The sequence below is a fragment of the Rhynchophorus ferrugineus genome, unplaced genomic scaffold (genome assembly GCF_030347505.1).
Source record: "Rhynchophorus ferrugineus isolate W39M unplaced genomic scaffold, kcgeb_rfMv2 rfM11, whole genome shotgun sequence".
Taxonomy (NCBI): Eukaryota; Metazoa; Arthropoda; class Insecta; order Coleoptera; family Curculionidae; genus Rhynchophorus; species Rhynchophorus ferrugineus.
The window spans coordinates 26,594,513-26,616,298 of NW_027472590.1; the positions used below are offsets into that span (position 1 = coordinate 26,594,513).

At 32.9% G+C, this 21,786-nt stretch overlaps 1 protein-coding gene across 1 annotated transcript in view; it reads left to right on the forward strand.

Annotated features, from left to right (window-relative positions):
* The window catches only part of LOC143204904 (amyloid-beta-like protein), a 299,874-nt gene extending 278,461 nt beyond the window's left edge, over positions 1 to 21,413 (forward strand). The window contains exons 4-10 of the mRNA XM_076417850.1: positions 8,051 to 8,272; positions 14,160 to 14,363; positions 14,419 to 14,906; positions 14,971 to 15,214; positions 16,396 to 16,673; positions 16,731 to 16,937; positions 19,632 to 21,413. Coding sequence (XP_076273965.1) covers positions 8,051 to 8,272; positions 14,160 to 14,363; positions 14,419 to 14,906; positions 14,971 to 15,214; positions 16,396 to 16,673; positions 16,731 to 16,937; positions 19,632 to 19,892 — 1,904 coding nt within the window. The 3' untranslated portion in view covers positions 19,893 to 21,413. The remainder of the gene's footprint in view (positions 1 to 8,050; positions 8,273 to 14,159; positions 14,364 to 14,418; positions 14,907 to 14,970; positions 15,215 to 16,395; positions 16,674 to 16,730; positions 16,938 to 19,631) is intronic.
* Positions 21,414 to 21,786: the final 373 nt, after the last annotated feature.

A 21,786-nucleotide genomic window follows, 5' to 3' on the forward strand; every position in this document is an offset into this window, starting at 1 on the left:
ATGTACTTAAAATACAAAATATTTTTTATTTCGAAAACCTAACCAATACAAAAATAATAATATAACTTGTGACATATACAAAAAATTGAACCAACAGAACAAATCTAAATTAATATAAGTGTTTGGGTTTGGTTAGGTTCTTAAAACTAAGTCACGAACAAAACAAATCTATTTTTTGTTTTGTTATTTGTTGCTCGGCACCGACTTCAAAGTAATCAGCTTGTAGTAGTTGAGATAATAATGTAAATAGATAAATAGATTTATGTAGGGTATTAAGCTAAATTGTGTGTATATAGTAGAATATAAAATACGTGTAGTAGATAGGTTAAATCTAAGTTTGATTATTTTTTAATTTTTAATTCATTATTTATTTTTTGAAGTCGGTTCAATTTTGTTGTTAAAAATATTTTATAACGTTCTGGCTTTGCCCTTCTAACCACAACCTTGAAAATAATATCTCAAATGTATGCTTACATCGATTTATATATAAAATATATGATTTTGTTCTGTTTATAGTATGATTTTAAAAAAGCAATATAAAAGGTAAATATAGTAGTAAGAAGGCAAAAAGAACAAAATTTTGATGGATAAACATAAAAAGCATGTTGATTGTATTTGTATTATGTTGGCAACTATTGTGTCTTTTTTGATTAACTTTTTCTATTTTCTAAGTCTCTCGATATTTGTTCAAAAATTTTGAATGTTACAATTTTTTCACTCAAGTTTCATAAGGATACTTATTCTTAGTAATAAAGTATTACTTATTAACGATAAATGAATTATTGTGTTTAAAAAGGTGCGATGGTTAAATAGTTTAAGAAGATTAATTGAGAAGATACGGTGCAAATATTTAGTGGTCATTACTCCATTCCGTTTTATAATCAGGTCAAATATATAAAATATAAAAATAATTTTGATTCTATTAAATTACAGCGGTTATCTGTTTCCTTTTCCTTTCCAAGGAAAGTTCGAAAAGAAATATATAACGCACCGCGTCTGGACCAATATGACATTGTATTTTTGATGTAGAACCATATAATCAATATTAGTACAGAAATAACCAGGACAGGTATAATCATTGTATATGTCCTCTCTTCAAATAGTTGAATACCTATTAAAATATCAGATAAATTTTTAAATAAATTAGGTTTGCAACTCCACTATCTCCCGCAATTGACAGTTCATGCCTCCATTCCTTTTTATAATCAATGGTCAAATATATAAAATATAAAAATAATTTTGAATCTATTAAATTACAGCGATTATCTGTTTCCTTTTCCTTTCCAAGGAAAGTTCGAAGAGAAATATGTATATATCCGCCTTACACGGTTGAAAAATAATTGGTAAGCACATGTTGAAATGAAATTGAAGTAAGTGGTTTACTGTTATTTACTGTTTACTGTTTATTGAAGTAATTATGTTACTTTCCATATATTCAAATACGGTTAAATATATTTTAGATAATTGTTCCATTTTTTTTTCCACACTGTCACTTGCCAATTTAAAATTATTTAAAATGAACTGATTTGTATATCACAAAAAATCAAACAATTATCTCCGTCCCTTCCACCGTCAGTTGTCACAAATGGTTTCCAACTCTAAGTGCAACATAAACAGCAAAAAAAAATAATTTCCTTTCATTGACACTGGATTTTTAAATGTACTATCGACAAAATAAACAACTTCTTGTTATGGAATAAACAAAACCTGCTAAGAAAAACAATATTTCGTTCTCTAAAATCTTGATGAACAAAAGCTTCTGTTATACTATATGAAGATCTTTTTATATTTGGTTAGAGCTCATGGTAAGCTTTTTGTATTTATCGTTTTATGAAGCTGAATAACTCAATTTTTGATGACTGTGGCTGGTTCCTGTTCTCAAAAACAATGAAATCATCATCTTCTTCATTAGTACTGGTACTCCCAAGCATTATTTCTTTTTTTTGTAATTTAGCTCTGATCTATTGTGATGTTTTCTGCCAACCAAGCCTTTTTGTAACTATGTTGGTAGCCAATAGCGCCCCATTTATTTCATATGGCAATTTTTAAAAATACCCTCCATTTAGATCTTTCTCATCCCATGTAAACATCTAAAAACAATTGATTAATTAATTCTTAAAATGTCTGAAAGCTCTTTAAGAGTTTAAGCTGAATTTTCGCCCAATAGGTCTTGTTCATTGTGTCCTACCTTTTTTGGTCTGTCCAGCTTTTCTTTGTCATTGCCATCAAGATCACCATTTTTAAACGTGTTTGGTAGGTCTAGGCAACAAATTCAGTACTTATTTAGTTTAATATACATTACTAATATGCAATAAACCATATTTTGACGGATACCCTAAAAAAAACTTCGCCAAAATCGCGTTCGCTATAAAAATCATCGCCTGTCCAAAAAAAGAGCTTTGAAACTTATTTATATCCGTAATACTCGAAATTGCAAATATCTTCGTTACCCCAGCGTTAAAATCGACTCTCCGGATTGGTCCGCAAAGTTCTCAAACTCATATCCCAGTTTCCGAAGCGAATTTTGTTTACCGACTCGATATATGCGCATATCGTATAGCGTGGAAATATGAAAATATCGCAAAAAAAAACCGTCGATTAAAACGGGGGAAATGGGCAACGATCCGACGAAAAAGAGGAAATATGATCCGGTATCGATCTGCCTTTCGAACAAAAAATATATCGGCGTTAAAAAAAACATCCTTTATGCGTTGTATAAGTTGTCAAAACAAATTTTCCTATTTGTAAATCTGAATTTACTTATTGTCAGTAAACACATAACGTATTTTAAAGTATTAGCAATTAATATTAGTCTGTATTAATTAATTAATACTCTGATGACAACTCTATTATAATAATGTTCTTTGGTATGATAATGGTTTATCATGGAAGATTGAACATAGATTTTTTGGTCATTTATTATTTATGTATAAAATAGTTTTAGAAACTTTATATTTATTTTTCATAATAAAGAACGACCTGGATAACCAAATAAATTCGAAAATTATATTCAAGACTTATTGGACGCCAGCCCAAACTCTCAAAGAACTTTCGGTCAACTTATCAGTTGATGAAAGATGCAAAAGAAGGTAAAATGATTACCATACGAAATGAATAAAAATAAATCAAGAACAGCTGCATCAATTTTGATGATCTCTGATTTGTTGTATATGTCTCTTCAAATAGTTGAATAACTATTAAAATATCGGATAAATTTTTAAATAAATTAGGTTTACAACTTCACTATCTCCCGCAATTGACAGTTCATGCCTTCATTCCTTTTTATAATCAATGGTCAAATATATAAATTATAAAAATAATTTTGAATCTAATAAATTACAGCAATTATCTGTTTCCTTTTCCTTTCCAAGGGAAGTTCGAAAAGAAATATATAACCCACCACGTCTGGACCAATATGACATTGTATTTTTGATGTAGAACCATAAAGTCAGTACTAGTACACAAATACTAGCCAGAACAGATATAATCATAATCATAGGTTGGTAGCCAATAGCGCCCCATTTATTTCAGATGACAATTTTTTAAAAATCCCCTCCTTTTAGATCTTTCTCGCCCCATATAGACATCTAAAAACAATTCATCATCAAACAAACAAATCATCTTGGTATCACTGTCTATTTTATTTCTTCTACTACTATCTGTGTACACCATTCTTCATAAAATTAAGCACTGAATTCTGTCTAATGCATTTACCATAACTACAAAACAGTTAGTATTCATTCTCTCCTCATATATTCTAACTTAATGCTCATGTTTAATTTTGAACAATTACACTCATATATGTGTACATATATCTTTCATGCCCTACAATACCATTTTCTACAGTTATATTCAATTAATTATGTGCATACCCTTAGTTGTTTCCACTCTCATCACTCTATCTCAGAAATTTCCAGCATTGCTCAGCATTCTCAAATATCCTGAAAGTTTCCTTCAATCACTTTCACTTTCCGACTCACTGTCCAATTCAATCACTAAATTGTTAATTTCTAATCTGTGTAAAGCATGTTCACGATTCCACCATTTGTCATTTACTTCCTCTGTATGTCTTATCGAGTTCATCCAAACCGAAGGTGTTATGGTTGACAATGCCTCCTCCACATATCCAAACAGTCTTTGATGGAAAATCCTTCTCGACCAGCAATATATATCCAATTAATTATTAATAAATATAATGACCAACAAAACCTAATCGAATGCTATTGTAACTTTTATCTTTTTCCATCAATTTTTGTTGTCTTTACACTTTTTTTTTGTTACGGTCTTACCAAGAGTGCCACAATGAACCATTTTGAAATATTCAAGTTTCATCAATATACACAAATTCAAATAGTTTATCTTCCTTGGTCTTATTTTATGCCTTTAAAAATTGAATTAATTTTAAGGCAATCTTTGGAAGTTCCATTAAACCTCTCCGAGGGTTATCTTTACACTATTTAAACGATATGCCCTGTAAGAGTGTATGAAAGGGTGTCTTACATCCCTCAAAAAGTTGCATGTCCCTAATTCTTTTATGTATACTTTCCAGATAGAGAATTTTCTCTAAAGTAATTTTATTAAATTATGTTTATATCGATAAAATAATTTGTGTACTTACTCTTCTTATACATTTCGTATATTTGGTCTTGAATAGAGCCAATATCAAGATGGTCAAGATTCGTCACCCACTTTGTATGTAGACGGGTTGTCTTTGGTGAGTCAAACGTATTATTCTTCATTTTGTAAGCGATGTTATTCACACTACCCACACTAATATCTATCGCGGCAACAACCCACTAAAAATATTTTCAATAAAATTGTAGGACTTATATTATTTATAATTATCTCTCTAACGGAAATTATAGGCAAAAGGGGGCCTCCATTATCTCGTTCTTTTTCGAAATAGTTTATTAAAGCCGCAATCAATTTGTGGCCCTGACTATTTATTGTTTTCGTCATTTTCAAACGAAATTATATCATATATTACATGCATTAGTGTTAAGAGGTTTTAACTCCTACCTATGAATTATTGTGGCTGTATAATTAACTGTAGTTTTCAGATATACTATAATGTTAAAATAAATTATATTTGATAACATTTTTGTTCAATTATTTTATTTAGATTAGAATTTTGTTGTGTGTCAAAACCAAACTGAACTAAAACTCAGAATTGATGCGGCAACATTGCAATGTTTCGACGTCACAAATGTCTACGACGCATTACTAAAAAACTTTCAATAGACTATATATATTTCCTTACAAATACCGCACAACTTTTTACCGTATAAAAAAACTGACAAAACTACAATTGTAATAGACCTTGTCGATATCACTACATAGTATAAAACAAAGTCGCCTTTTCTGTCCCTATATCCCTATGTGCGCTTAAATCTTTAAAACTACGCAACGGATTTTGATGCGGTTTTTTTCAATAGATAGAGTGATTCAAGAGGAAGGTTTATATGTATAATACATGCATAATATACTAAGGCAACATTGCTAATTTTAGAGGTTTCTAACGTGATGTCGTAAATTAACCTATTTTTTTAGGCTTATTTAGCAATTAGCAAAAACGCTGCTTAACCCTACGAGTGAGATCAAATTAATGTACTACAGTATTGTACACCATAAAAAGGTCTACAAAAAAGTCCGCGATGGTATATGTTTACCTTTTTGGGATAACCCACATTAACCATTTTTATTGGTTACTTTTTACGTGAGAAAATGGCTTATTTACGAAGCTATTTTAAGCAATACGGCATTAATCCTTATCGAATTAAGTACCTTAAATACAGTGTGCAATTAATATAGATCAATATGGTTCCTTACAGCATGTAAATTAAACAAATATTTTCGGAGATATTACAAATTTAAAATTTGCGTTTAAAAATGTGTAATGTAATAAAAATTGTATGAATTTAGATATTCCAAAGATAGCAGGAAATCTTCATAGTAAGTATAGGGGAAGAGGAATTGTTTTACTCCAAATTTAATGCGTGCAGGCCAAGGGCAGTAATGAATGAACCAAAAATACTGGATCGATTTTAATCATGTTTTCATTGAGTGACATAGGCATATATATTTTATGCCCGTGCAAAGTCGGAGCGGGCCACTATGTTTTTATATACAACGTTCATATTTTTTCTGTAGTGTATTTAATTTAGTATCAGCATTGCACCCGTGCGAAGCCGGGGCGGGTCGCTAGTCGTTTATAAACTAAAAGTATTAGCGTAAATAAATCTTAGGGATCGATTTTGTGTTCCCAATGAAGACTCCGTACATTTCCGTTTACGGGCACGGTTTTTCATCGGCAGCACCGGAAGATAAACTTTATTAATTCCCAGATTTTTCCGGTTGCATAGCCGAGACTCTAAATTATAACCGGGCTACACCCGTCATGATAAATGGCCTGGCGCGTGGGATATTTTTCTAATTTTTCCTTGGATCTAAAAATTAATCATCGTCCCATTTTTTTTCCTCTTTCCGCGGAATATATCATCTAGATGAGAATCCTTCACATTGTTTTATATCAACGGCATGCGAAATAAATTATTTGTATTATATATTTAGTTCTTACTGGTCCCATTCAAGCATTGATTGAAAAAAATATATATTCGGATAATAGTGGCTTGAGGAAATATCTATTTCAGTTTTTGTCATGCTTTTCAAAACAAAATTATAGGTTCAACGTCCAAACACTATTAAATTATATGTGCAGCGTTGCCAACTTGTGGGGAATTACCCAATCTGCGGAAAATTTCATGTTGATTGGAGATTTGGCATGATAAATATAATATCGATAGACATAAAGAACTGAAATTTAAATAGTTTCAGGGGATGGCTCTCGCTAAAAGCATATCTAGACTGTGTTCTAGAGTAGTACAATCGATTAAAAGCCTACTTGACTGAAACAATATTTTCTGATGGATTTAAGACTAATGAAAAAAATGATTCCTAATTACTAATTACTTTCACAGATAATGAATTTAAATATCTTGTTCTAACCAGGGGTAGAAAATCTTTTGAAAACATTATCTGCTAACTTTAACTTAAGCGATTTGATTTCAACGGTCCTTTATGGTCAAAAAAGCTCAAGAATTACAAATTAAATCGTCGATGACAAAGCCGAAGCGATTTCTCATGTTTGTAAATCTGCAAGCAATAGCGAACTCACGTTAGGCTGGATTTTGATCAACATGAGCTAAACTTCCCAGATCTGCTGGATTTCTACATTTCAAAAGGCATCTCATTAAATCAAATTTGTACAGAAAGCTTGTGCAATCTAACATCTGATCACAGTAATGTTAACACTGGACGCGACAATGCTAAGAAAATAAAAAAAGCCTGATCTTACGACAAATATACTGACTGGGACAAATTCAGATTAATACTGCGGGAACAAATCAGTTTAAAAGTAAGACTTAAAAGTATAGATGATCTTGAGCAACAAACCAAAAATATTATTGAACAAATTCGTGTAAATTAATCCAAGTATAAATGAAATGTAGTAGATAATAAAGATGTTATAAAACAATGGGCTAACTTAATTAACATTGATAGTGAATACTACTAGTGTAAACTGTACTTCGAATGAAAATATACTACCCTTAAAAATTTAAATACAAAGGATTGCAATCGACTAATACAAATTTTATAAATATAAAATCAAAAAAAAATATACAAAAAAAGTTAATTAATGTAAATTAATAACATTATCCTTTATTCCACATTATAAAAATATTAAAAAATATATTTAAACGCCTGATACTTGTTTCATTTCTTAAAATATCTTTGGACGAATTTATATGGAATCAGCTTTTCTCCAGAATTTGGGAAATTCGACCTGGATTATTGGGGAATTTGATAATTGGTATTGGCCAGCCAGAATTTTAATCGATGATCTTCTACCACTCTATACCACTTCTATACCAAGCATCATCTTTTGATATTGAAATGTTTAAATGTAATATAATTAATGTAATAATATAATTAAATGTATGTAATTTTTAAATGTATTTAATCTTAACAATGAACTATTTAATTGTTTCAGAGGGTCCATTCCAGTCCGATGCCCTTTTGGTACCTGAAAACTGCATGTTCGACCACATCCACAACCAGAGCAACTGCTGGACATTCGGACGATGGAACTCTACCGCTGGCACGGCCTGTCAAGAGAAGGGATTGCAACTTCGCTCTTTCGCCATGCTCTTGCCCTGCGGGATCTCCCTCTTCAGTGGCGTGGAATTTGTTTGCTGTCCAAAACATTTCAAAGGTATATACTACCTATTTTTTTCATATAAAGTCAACCGACATATTTTACGGTTACATTATTGTTATTGCCTATGGTATAATTTGTCATAGTTAACAGGTCAATTGAAAACTCCCCGGCCTACCATAGTAAACACATTTTTTTTGCAAAATTAGTTTTCTTTATTCAACATAATTCCCTTCAAGGATGATACACTGATTATAGCGACCCTCCAACTTTTCTATGCCATTTTTGTAGTACGATTTTTCCTTTGCTTCAAAATAGGCCTCACTTTCCTCGATCACCTCTTCATTGGACGAACATTTCTTCCTAGCGAGCGTTCTTTTGAGATCTGAGAACAGGAAATAGTCACTGGGGGCCAGATCTGGAGAATACCGTTGATGAGGAAGCAATTGGAAACCCAATTCATGGTTTTTTGACACGGTGCATTGTCTTGGTGAAGCAGTACTTTCTTTTTCTTCAAATGCGGCCGTTTTTCGGCAATTTCGTCCCTCAAAAGGTCCAATAAAGCTATGTAATAGTCGATGTTGATGGTTCTTCCTTTTTCAAGGTCATATGGTGATGAAAATTGATGATGAATTGGTGATAAGACGAATGAAAATTATTCCATGCGCATCCCCATTGGTCCATGCATGCGACTGTTGCGTTTTCCCACGCTTTGGAGCAGGTTCATCGTGCGTAGTCCACTGGGATGACTGTCGATTGGTGTTCGGAGTGAAATGATGCCATATTTCATCCATTGTCACATCGACACACAGCTTTCTCATACCCAAATATTCGTTAATGATATGATGTACACCTTCAATTGATATCTTTAGAGTGTCTGCTATTTCATTCAATTTCAATTTACAATCATTCAAAGTCATTTTGTGGATTTTTTTAATGTCTTCGTCGGTAACAACCTCTTTTGGGCGTCCACTACGTTCACTGTCTTCGGTACTCATTTCACCACGTCTAAACTTAGCATACCAACCCTTGATGGATGATTTTCCTGGGCCAGTGTCCGGAATCTCAGCATCAAGCCAAGTTTTTGCTCCAACTGTATTTTTTCCCTTCAGAAGCAATATTTTATCAATACGCGAAATTCCTTTTTATCCACTTTTTTCACAATAACAAAAGCTGTTTCACTCAAAATGCTATAATTCACAAACTAATGATCCGACAGCTGTCAAATTTATACACGCATCTTTTGAGGGCTAGGGCTAACCAAAAAATATAAAGCTTTATTTCTAGTAGCGCCATCTATAACAAGTCTGATATATGTAACACATGGACTGAAAAGTCCTGAGCCTAACACATAGATGCCACTAGTTTTATTGCGTTCACCGCTTTTTTAGTTAATACTGACCTTCAAAAGAAAGCTATTCAAATTTCATAATATTCTACTCATAAGTTTGTAAATTATTGTGCTAAGAGTGACAGTACTTTTGTTATTTTAAAAACAATGAATCAAAAACAATTTCTTGTTTTAATTTTACCCTGCTTCTTGATGGGAAAAATACCGTTCAAGCGAAGCAACGGCTTGAAAAGTGTTATAAGGACTCTGCTCCATCAGAAACAACAATAAAGTATTGGTTTGCTGACTTCAAACGTGGTCGTAGAGACATCGATGATTCTAAACACAGTGGACGTCCAAATGACATGGTAATATCAGAAAACATCAAAAAAATTCACAAATAGTTTTGAACGATCGAAAAGTGAAGTTGCATGAGTCATCCAACATCGTAGAGTTATCAAAAGAATGTGTTGTTTTATGAGAAAGCTCTGTACAAAGTGGGTGCCGCGTTTGCTCACTGTTGACCAAAAACAATAACGTGTTGATGATTCTGAGCAGTGTTTGGTCATGTTTAAACGTAACAAACCGGAATCACTTCACTCCGGAATCAAAACGATTGTCATCTGAGTGGATAGCAACTGGAGACAGGCCTATTTTGAGGCAAAAGTTAAATCATTTTACAGAAGTGGTATTGAAATATTAGAGCGGCGTTAATTATTGTGTGACTCTTGATAGAAATTATGTTGATGAATAAAGCCAGTTTTGAACAAAAAAAACACGTTTGTCCGTCAGAAGGCGTCAGTCCATGTGTTATATGGTCCCAACTCCCCTCCTGCCAACGTCAAACAGCAAAATAGAAAAAACAAAAAAATCAGACTACACTATACATGAATAATGTTCTGTAGAAATCTCACTGCAGAATATAATTAGTAATACAATTAGAAATAGTACTTATTACACAACGTCAGAGCACTTAAAACTACTAAACCACGGCTGTTTATTTCTAATTTATAATTTCGTTCGGTCAACGTTCAATTGATGAAATAATAATTACTGCATATGACATATTGTGAACTCTCATACCGTAAAATTTTAAGCCACCTTGATTAGGTATCACATTCTGTGAATTTAGATAATTCCACAACAATACAAAATTATTTGTCTGATCTTGCCTACTAGATTATTTTTGAAGGCTATCCGTTAATATAAATGTGATAGTGTGTCGTTGAAAAAATATTTTCGTGTTTAAATACTCTATCTGTGTAATCATTATTATTTCGCATTTATCAATTATTTCACTATAATTGTAACGTTTCAAGGGGTTGGAATATAGTTTGTATTTAAATATGGAAAATAGTCATTGAACTATTGATGTGAAAGTCATGATGCCTCAGTCACGCTTTTGTCACCCATTCATTAAAGGAACCGATGATATTCTTAACAGATATCCAGTAAAATAAGAATTTCAACAGCATTGATATTGGCTATATCAATAAGATAGTTTTGAATGAATTTATTGATAGTCACAGAATAAAGAAACTTAGAAGCGCATCTCCTATGTTAGAATTGATTCTAAGTTACACTCGGAATCCCCGTGTGTAATTACGTTACGTATGACAGTTAATGACGGCGGGAAATTTAAAAATGTTTAGCGGGAATTTTAAAAATTTTAGCGGGAAATTTAAAAATGCATGGAAAATAAAAAATAAATATATTCAAATATATTTTATTGATATATTACAATTACATTAATTTACCTTGACCATAAAGACATTGATGTAATCACAGATATCTCCACTACCCAAAACATGTAATCCACCGATATTATCTTCTAATATTTAAAACAAACATTAAAATAAGATAATATAACTATTAATGGTTCTATTGTTTTATTTCTTAGAATCAACTAAATTAACAACCTACCTAAATTGAGGTACATTTCATCAAATATGACAACAGCAGTTCGGTCTATACAGTCAAGTTTCTGAACTAATGACCAAAATTAGAAGTTACTACTCCAGCAGCAAAAAGGAACCTTATTCAGTATCTGCATTAATGTTCTTCTAGAAGGCAAGCAGAATATCTTCGATAACAGTTTATATCCTCTGCCACTGCATTTCAATAAAGATAAAGTCATTCGTTTTTCATCCAACCTGAAACAAAGCTGATGGGACAGGCTGAGTTATCTGGAAATGAACATATAAATTTCAAGTTAGGGCCTCCATTATCTAACAATAAACATAAGTTTCTTATTATATAGTTACTCTGGGTCTTGTTGGGGTAGAAGAATCTCCTATATATCCATCAGCCTCAAAAAACGTATGTGATAATAATATTGCCATTGGGGGATATTTTCCTTGTCTTGTAGTAAAGGTAAAGAATCTCAATAAATATTGCTTAATTATTTCAATGCAATAAATTATTACTATGTAACAAAATACTTACTAATTAAATTACAAATAAGAATTATTTTTTTATTCATTTTTTTTATTTTAAATAAAAAAAAATTCTTTATTCTATGTTGATAGTCACTCGGAGTTGATATGATATCATATGTGTCAAATCATAAACCTAGCGACATCTGTTAGAAAAATCAGTAATGACTTTCCGGTACACCTGTTATATACACCTAGTCAATTGTTGAATGTTTGTTAATAATCCCAAATGGCTATAGATTCTAGTTAGATTCTTTCTCTCTATAACGTATTTATTAAATAAAATAATTAATTATACCATATATAATTCACGAAGAAAAAAAAACTAAACAAAAATATAATGTAAAGCCAGAAGCATCTGATTCTGACAAACGTTTAATTATTCCCATTATACTCGACGAGCCGGCTTCCGAAATTCCCCCCGTATTTAGAGCACTTTTAAAAGTCATAAGCATTCCGGATACAAATCCAAAACTACAATTCCACGGCCGGAGAAATAATGCCGTCGAAATTGGATTTTCTCTTGCGCCGCTCTCCACTCTAACCTCTTATTAACCGGGTCACCTTTTGATCCAATTAAAATCCGCCCCCTCCCTCGTGCCCCCTCTCGAATTTATTCCGGGGCTTTATCTACAACCGAATACTAGCTACGTTATAAGTAATGACGTGGCGAATTTGATCGGTTCATTTAGAAACTCCGCTCTATTGGATTATCGGAAGTAGAATAGATCTATGCGCTAGATGTTTATTGGATGTTGCGTGCTCTATTAGGTGAATCTTAATGAGGACGTAAATACAGTGATGATAGGTTAGTTCGTAAATATCGTTCATATTACATAGCGTATAGCGTGTTATAGAACATGTTATTTCAGCTTTTTTAAGATGTATCATTTTTTTCTTGTAAATCCTTTGTGAAGCTTCTCCATATTTCACAATCAGTCTCACATCTTATTATCCAATCTTCCATAGCGACGTCCCGAAATGAAATAAGTCAATATACCTTGACAATCATTGAAATTTCCAATAAACAACAAACAAACCAAGTATGTGTCACTTGTTTGCCTTTTCCGAAGAAAAAGGCAAAAGAACTTTCGGAATCACTATTTTTAAAATGCAATAACTTTTGTTACATAGGCCTTTCGAGCTCACTATAGTGTGGCTTTATCAAATAAATATTACTAAAATCATGAGACTTCAAAGTTACCTATTAGGAAAAACCGAAATTACTTTTCCTCAACTTGGTATATATACATACTTACTATATATGTATGTATATATATATATTTATACATATATATGTATATATATATATATATATATATATATATATACATATATCTATATACATATATATACATACATATATATATATATATATATATATATATATATATATATATATATATATATATATATATATATACATACATCATTAATATTACTGCAAAACTTGGTATATATACTACATTTCCGTTATATAAAGAAAATCCATACAATCCGGCAGCATCTCGAACTACAATATACATTTTTAAAAATATTTTGGTGGTTTCGCCACCTCGTCAAATGGTTATCGTAGCCAATCGCATCTTTCAACGGTAATAAAGAGGAATTGAGAAAATAGAGTCAAATATGAATATATAACATCAGAAGACAAGAAACTGGTGAAATGTAGTTGTCTATAATTTAGACATTCGCGATATAATGAAAATTTAGATTCGCTACAAAATGTTCCCTAAGATCCATTACAACTATACTCTACTATTATATTCGAACTATATTATTTGCAACTATATTCGCTCAATCTTAGTTCACAAAGTGACCACATTAATATGACTGACAGTGACAGTCAGAGATTAGACGATTTAAATGGACTTATTTCAGCCCCAGGCATTGTTCCAAAAGTCGTCCTAGTTTCGTTAATACGTCAAACGTCATACTTGTCACAGAAACTCACGTGTTGATTATGTGAAATTAATTAATATTACTGCAAAACATTTTTCAAATCATTTATTCAAATAAGTTTTTTTCTATAACCATAAACCTTTCTAAAACCCGGTTGGTTCACCGCACTCGAATACCAACCGCTTGACCAAACTCTTTCACACATAGTTAATATATAATAAGATTATTACAATATTATTGAACGACAAAGTAATTTCAAACATGTTTTTATATTTAGATAACATGAAACCAAAGAAGCCCATTGACCTAAACATATTGAAAAAAGAACAAGACGTTTTCGCTGATACCTTGGACGATCCTGAGGATGATTCCGATGAAGACGACGACAAAGATGACCTGGATGATCTGATCGACGACACTGAGTTGTCCGACGATCCCAGCATCGATGACGAAGATGATGACGATGATGAAGACGATGATGGTGAGCGTATTTCGTTTGTAGTTTTGACCGTTACTCTTTACAAATACTTTCGTAGATTACGATGACACTGACTGGGATACCACTCAACAAAGTACTACCAGCACCGTAAAAGCACCCACTACTACTAGCGCCACCACCACCACCACTAGCACAACTACAACGGAGAGAACTACCACCGAAGCTACTCCGGATCCATATTTCACCCACTTCGATCCAAGGAACGAGCATCAGAGTTACAAGGAAGCTCAAGAACGATTGGAAGAAACCCACAGAGAAAAAGTTACCCGCGTAATGAAGGACTGGTCGGATCTGGAAGAGCGTTATCAAGATATGAGGTCGACTGACCCCAGGGGAGCTGACGAATTCAAGCAACGGATGACTCAGCGATTCCAGCAGACTGTCCAAGCGTTAGAAGAGGAGGGCGACGCCGAGAAACACCAATTAGCCGCTATGCACCAACAGAGAGTATTGGCTCACATCAATCAAAGGAAAAAAGAAGCTATGGGTTGCTATACTCAAGCACTGAATGAAAACCCACCAAATGTACGTTAAAAGATCTGTCTAACATTTGTTTATTTTGTTTAACCGATTCGTATGTTTATTTCAGACACATAGAGTACAAAAATGTCTTCAAAAATTGTTGAGATCACTGCACAAAGATAGAGCACACGCTATCTCACACTACCGTCATCTGCTGGCTAGCAGTATCGAAGCAGCCGCTAGGGAACAACCAAGAGTTTTGGAACGTTTAACTGATATTGATCGTACTGTCAATCAGAGTATGCAAATGCTTAAGAGGTATCCAGAATTAGCCGCCAGAATTGGACAATTGATGGACGATTATATACAAGGTGAATAAGTTATATATTGACTGGTTTTCTATTAACATTTCTACCATTAGACTTCTCTTGGCCCTTTGTCCTATTTATTGTATCTCTGTACTTTTGTTTTCTTTGTTTATTATTTCATATTATTATTTTCTACCTCTTTTGTATGGTTTTGATTACCTATTTCCTCTCATCTTTGCTAACCACTCCCCAATTTCTATAAATTTCTAATTTTTGGTAGAATTTTCATCTTCTATAATATAATAAATATAATATGAAGATCCTTTTATAAACATATTTAATTTTAAAAGGAATAAAAAGAGAAAATAAAACAATATGAAGAATGAAATAATGTAAGATAAGGGCCAAGAGAAGTCTAATGGTAGAATCTTAGCTGCTAGTTTGACTGAAATCATATTTCCATCTTCAGATTTTAATAGAAATATCTTACTTAAATAATTTTAATGACCTACATGTGTTTTAAATATTGTATTTCACTTTGATTTTATTTTGAATGCTTCGAATACTCGAATTTTAAATCCATTTTTACTAAAATAGGAACCTGCAATCTTAATAAATGATAATTTGGTAGTTCTTTCAATACTGCCATTATACATCTCAAAATCTTCAAGCAAGTTAAATTTCAATGTACCTTTATCAATATTGTGGAATGGCTCCATATGATCGTCTATATCTGTAGTTTGGATAATGTATGCTCACATAAAAGACATTGAGTCATATTTATCTAAACTTTTACTTACAATAACTCGTTTATAAGTATCAACGTCCCAAAATCCCAGGCGGAAACTACCGAAATTTACCGAATGACAATTGGGACCATCTGGAAATAGCCGCTACTTTTGTTTCTGTTTCGACTTTTCTTCAATTTCCTTCTTTAAACAGACGGCTCTCTAGTTCTTCAAAAATGTCTTGGACGTCTTGCTTGTTAGATTCAATTGTAGTAATTTGATATCTTTAGTGTGATTGCCTAGATATTCCTAGCTCTTTTTCCTATTATAAAATGGAATATATACCACTGCCCTATTGCTTTTGCCAACCGTTTTTCCATGATTTTCCGCTTGCTTTCTTTGTCTTTTTCCGCATATAACATATCTTATTCATACACACTTCTATAACTGGTCTCTTCCACTTATATTAATATTAAATATGAATATTTTATTATTTCTTATTATGTGTGTTTATAGCTCTCCGATCAAAAGATGAAACTCCCGGATCTCTCCTGGCCATGACATCCGATGCCGAACAAGCTATTTTGGATAAATACAAGGCCGAGATCGCCACAAAACAAGCAGAACGGGAGAGACAGAGACTCCAGGAGAAAGAAAGGAAAGAACAAAGGAAGAAAGAAAGGTCCGAGCTAAAAGAAGAAAAGAAGCGAGTAGAGGCAGCTCTTGGAAAGAAAATCAGTAATATCGACGATGAGGAGATTGAAGATGAGAACGTGACTGATGACAAACCATCTGTATGTTTTGCTTCGATACGATTTAATGCATGAAATAATTATCTCTGATTTTTTTAGACACCAGTCTTTGTCGTATCGACAGCCGAAAGTACTGTCGCTGATACAATAAGTGAAGCTGTGACGTCAACTGCATCAAGTCACAAAGAAGTGGATGATGTTGCCGTCCAAGAAGCCGTTGAAGAAGTAGCCAAGGCTGCCTCTCACCGACAAGATGTCATTAGGGTGGCACATATTATGTCCCATGACATCAGTCATGGAGAACCTGTAAGTTATATGCATTTAACCTACTTATTTTTAAAATTCATATCCTTAGACTTGATCAGGAAATATTAGAGTGATTTAATTATTAGAAAAAAATTATAACAAAAAATATTATAAATTATTTTAACATAATAAAGAACAATCGTCATATATTCAAGTGAATAGGTAACAGAAGATTTGGATTTGTCTCTTCTTGTTTGCTTTGTCTCTGCCATACCCACTAAAGCCCTTTCCAACTGATTGAAAAAAATCTAAAGCTGAAAAAAGCTACATGATTTTGAAAAAAATGGAAAAATGCATGTTGCCCATCTTTCAGGCAATTTATGGATGCCATACAAAAAAAACTGTTTGTCCTTTGAGCAAAACCATCCATCGACCACTTCTTTGAAATTGGTGAAATGCTTCTCTGCAAGCGCCTGTCCAATTGATGCGAAAAGTTAATAGTCGGACGGGGGCAAGATCTGGAGAGTATGGCGGGTGCGATAATATACCCCATCCAAGTACTTTTAGCTTTTTTTTGTTGACCGGTTTTGCTTTGTGAGACAAAGCGTTATCGTGCTGTAAAATGTCTTCGGGTCCATTCAGGACGTCAATATTGCTCAATATTGAAATCACAGTAGATTAGTTGGTAGTGATTTGTGTCACAGAGCATTGTCTTGCGGCCAAAACGATTTGACCTTGGAGTCGATCGATAACCATTATTTATTGTGCTTAAGCAAAATAAATCCACTTTTCGTCACCCGTCACTATTCGATACAGAAATTACTTCCGATCTTACTTCTGAAGCAGCATTTCACATACGATTTTTCGATTTTCTATTTGCCTGTCATTGATTGATGTGATACCCATCTTCCCATCTTTTGGATTTTCTCCATTGCTCGTAATCGGTCTTGGTCCGCATTTAACGCTTCTGCCATTGTTTTTGAGTTTTGCATCTTCAAACTTTTTTGGTCTACCGGAACACTCTTTGTCTTGCACAGCGAAATCACCAATTTTGAATTTTCGAAACCACATCTCACATGTTATTAAGGTTGGAGAATGCTCACCGTAAGTTTCTGTTGGCAGCAAAGGACGATCTTCAGGGGCTATTTTCTTTTCATTAAGAAAAGGATTGCGTGCCGCAAATGGACGTTTTCAAGCACGAAACATTTTCAACAAGGTGTTACTGTGTTACTTTCGCAAAATATAATATGTAACATAGAGTAAGGATGTATATTCCTGAATCCAGGAGCTCTTATAGATCCAAAAAAACAAATTATCTTGGCTATTATTGTATCTATTTAGTAGCCTTAAACCAATATATTTATTCGAATAATTATACAATTTTTTATAAAATGAACCTCAAGGTAGTTACTAATTTTTAACTAATAGCACTTTAACATATTTGTATTTAGTTGGACAATAAAATGTCGCATTATTTAAGTACTGAATCGCTTGGCACCAAAATTCTTCGTGCATTGAACTTTAATCCTCTGTTAGAAGGTTTGCATTCAGGCTCTTTTATTTTAGTGGAGTTACAACTACGAAATAATTGATCCAAGAATGAAAGTATATCGCCGTTTGCATAGATTTTTTCGGTAGGAGATCAATTTCTCATATTAAAAATAAATATTTGAATCATTATTAATATGAATAAACTTACAACAAAACACGCTCTAACGATCATAAATTACTCTCATACTTAATCCAATCAGTTTGGGATTTTTAACATTATCAATCATTTTTTAAAGACAGACGAATACTTCTTCGAAGGAAAACGATTCTGCATTTCTTTACTATTTGTGCATACGGGTACACAACACTTACTAGATCGAGAATGCATTTTACTTATTGTACTATCGACTTATATATGTACTAATGAACTAATAATTTAATCTCTAAACGTTATAAAAACTAAATTCCCTACGTAAGGCACAATGAAAATGGCGCTCAAAACAAGTAAACAATAAGGGCACCATAGAAATAAAGTGAACTAATCAGATCCCGTCGCGACTATTAGCAATATGTAGTTCAACCTACAGCAAGTTCAAAGGTGAACAAAGACTATCACGACAACATCTCGCTCTATTTTCTTTTCTCTACCCCCTTCTAACAGTATCACTTCCACAGCGTTACCGTACTTTCGTATATCGAAATAAACAAGTATTTCTTCAACCAGTGTTTTTAGTTCTCGGACAAACAATCGCATCGACAGCCACACAGTCCGACCGACCGACCAGACGAACATTCCTACAAATTAGTTAAAAGTAGCGACATCTACATGTTGGACATCGCAAAATATTTCCCAAAATTTCCTATAAAGTTAAATCTCCATTTCTCCGTGATGTATAGGTTTCAAGCTTGATGTCCGTAGAATGAACTGAGATACTGAGATACCTAACGACACCTGTTTGAAAAACCGGTAATGACTTTCCCTGATAATTTGTTTTACAGACTTTTTAATTAATGTGCAAAAATCGTCAAATGATTTGATCAAAACTCAATCTCTAAATAATCAATACTTTATTATACTTGACTAGTTGTTATCATTGACCAAAACAAAAGCTAGAATTCGTAGAAAAAAAGTATTGTTAAGAGAAAACGATGACTAAAAATCGCTGTTACAATCATTCTCAACATATTTTTTTACCAATAATCATAATTACTTTAAGCAATGCTATTTGTTGATTATGGAGTAAAATACAATTTATATTACAGACATTCTCCATTCGACGTGAAGTATATGGTCGCAAGGATGGCAGAAGTGTATACTTCACCCTGGCCTTCGCAGGTATCGCCCTGATGGCCGCCATCGTCGTTGGCGTGGCAGTGGTGAAACGTCGATCCGCTCGATCTCCCCAGAGCCAGGGATTCGTCGAAGTGGACCAGGCGGCAACGCCGGAAGAACGGCATGTGGCCAACATGCAGATCAACGGTTACGAGAACCCAACTTACAAGTATTTCGAAATAAAAGAATAAAGTGAGTCTATGTACGGAAACGTCCTAGCCTAGGTTCAGAACACCGTTGGTTTTGTACATTTCTTGTGTTTTCTTCCGAGGACGTTTTAGTTCGAAGCAATATTTTACGTATATCTGTGGTTTTTCTTCCTTTTTAAAAATCTATCTTACGTTGACTTGTTGATTGTTTGTTTGTTTTATTTGATTTAACGGTTGATGGTAGTTCTGACCAAGTTACCAAGTCTCCGATCTAACTCCCTGGAATCACCAACAAGACACAGTCGAGAGAACACGTCAGACCTCCATTAAATCAAAGTGGTATATGAATCATTCCATTTAATTGTTTTTTTTTAATTTAAACATCTTTAATTTTAGCATATTTGTACTTAAAATACTCTTAATGCAACTTGATAATAATAATTCGACATATGCAAAAAACTATATATAATTATTTTGGGAAATATGAGAAATCATGACATAGATGAAAAAAGTAATAATTTTTGCATATGTGAGTCCAATGTTTTTAAAATAAAAAAAATGTAACCTTTAGGAGTATTGTAATTATACACTGAATGCCCGGCGAACATGAAATGGATGTCGAAACACAACGGTGTATCATTACAATATAACGTTTAGCAGCTAGACTTATATGGTACCCTCCATATTATACTTAATAAAGAACAAAAAATTTAGATTGTAACTGCATGTTACTTGACAGCTTTTGTACAAAGTATTATTTTTGTTACGAGTTTAACCGATTTTTCCTACCACCGATTATATTTTTATGTGCGGCGGCGCGATCAAGCCAATTTCAAGAACACCGATCCGATGGATCTCGAAATTGGCTTGGTAAACCGTCGACTATTCGCTGATCGCTAAAAAGATAAGCGTTGTAGGACCAACGTTTCGTCACCGAGTTTGCAGCTACAAAACGATTAGTTTGTTATTCAATTATGTTCGACGGACGACGTACGTAAAGTCCTCAACTGTCATGAACACTTCGTTCTCCCGCTTTCCTAAAAATTCGAATACTCCTTGGAGACTATCTTTCGAATCGGCGACTGTTCAATTTCAAGATAGAAACAAAGCAGTATTCAGCTTTATTTTCGATTATTATTACGACCTAGAATTTTGTAAATAATAAGCAACTAACGTATTATTTTCATTTGACGTTCTTTGTTTACGTTAATCTCTAGCGGTTTCATATCAAAATGTTTCCAAGAAGAAAAAAAATTAAAACAAGATGAAAAAGAGTCAATCAGTACCTTTAAGTTTTTCGAGCTTTAAATTAACGGATAAATGTAGCTTAATGTGTACAGAAGAGAAGTTCTAAAAATCACATTTTGCAAAAGTGTAATCTTTAATGAAGGTGTGTTTATGTGCTGAAAATATTTCGTATTAAAAATATAAAAAAAGATTACCTTAAATCACTTTATCCTTTTTCTGTGACATAACATTTTGTTAGGTTAGTTTAGTAGATACAATTAATGTTTTTGTGGCCATGTAATTTTAAATTTAATGTAATAAATAAATTATTAAACATTTTGAACTTTTATTTGACTAACTTAATTGTGCGATTAGTAGCGGGTGTCAAGTTAAGGTAAGATGGCTTTTTCTATTGCTAATTATGGTAGTGACGACGCTTTCTCAGTATTTCTGTTTTTGCTGGTTTCCTTTGAAAACAACGAGCTACATCACAAGTAGGGGCTATATAGAATACTAATAGAGCTAAGCCTGCTACAGGGACTACCCAACATGAATTGTTTGAATACTAGGCTTTTTAAAGTTATACACCATTATAAAGTTTGTTGTTAACACTTACATCTCAATTAGCCCAAGATAACTTATTTAAATTATAATTTATGTCAATTTCCTATTCAATATTTATATTTTTAGGTATAAATTAAATTTCAAA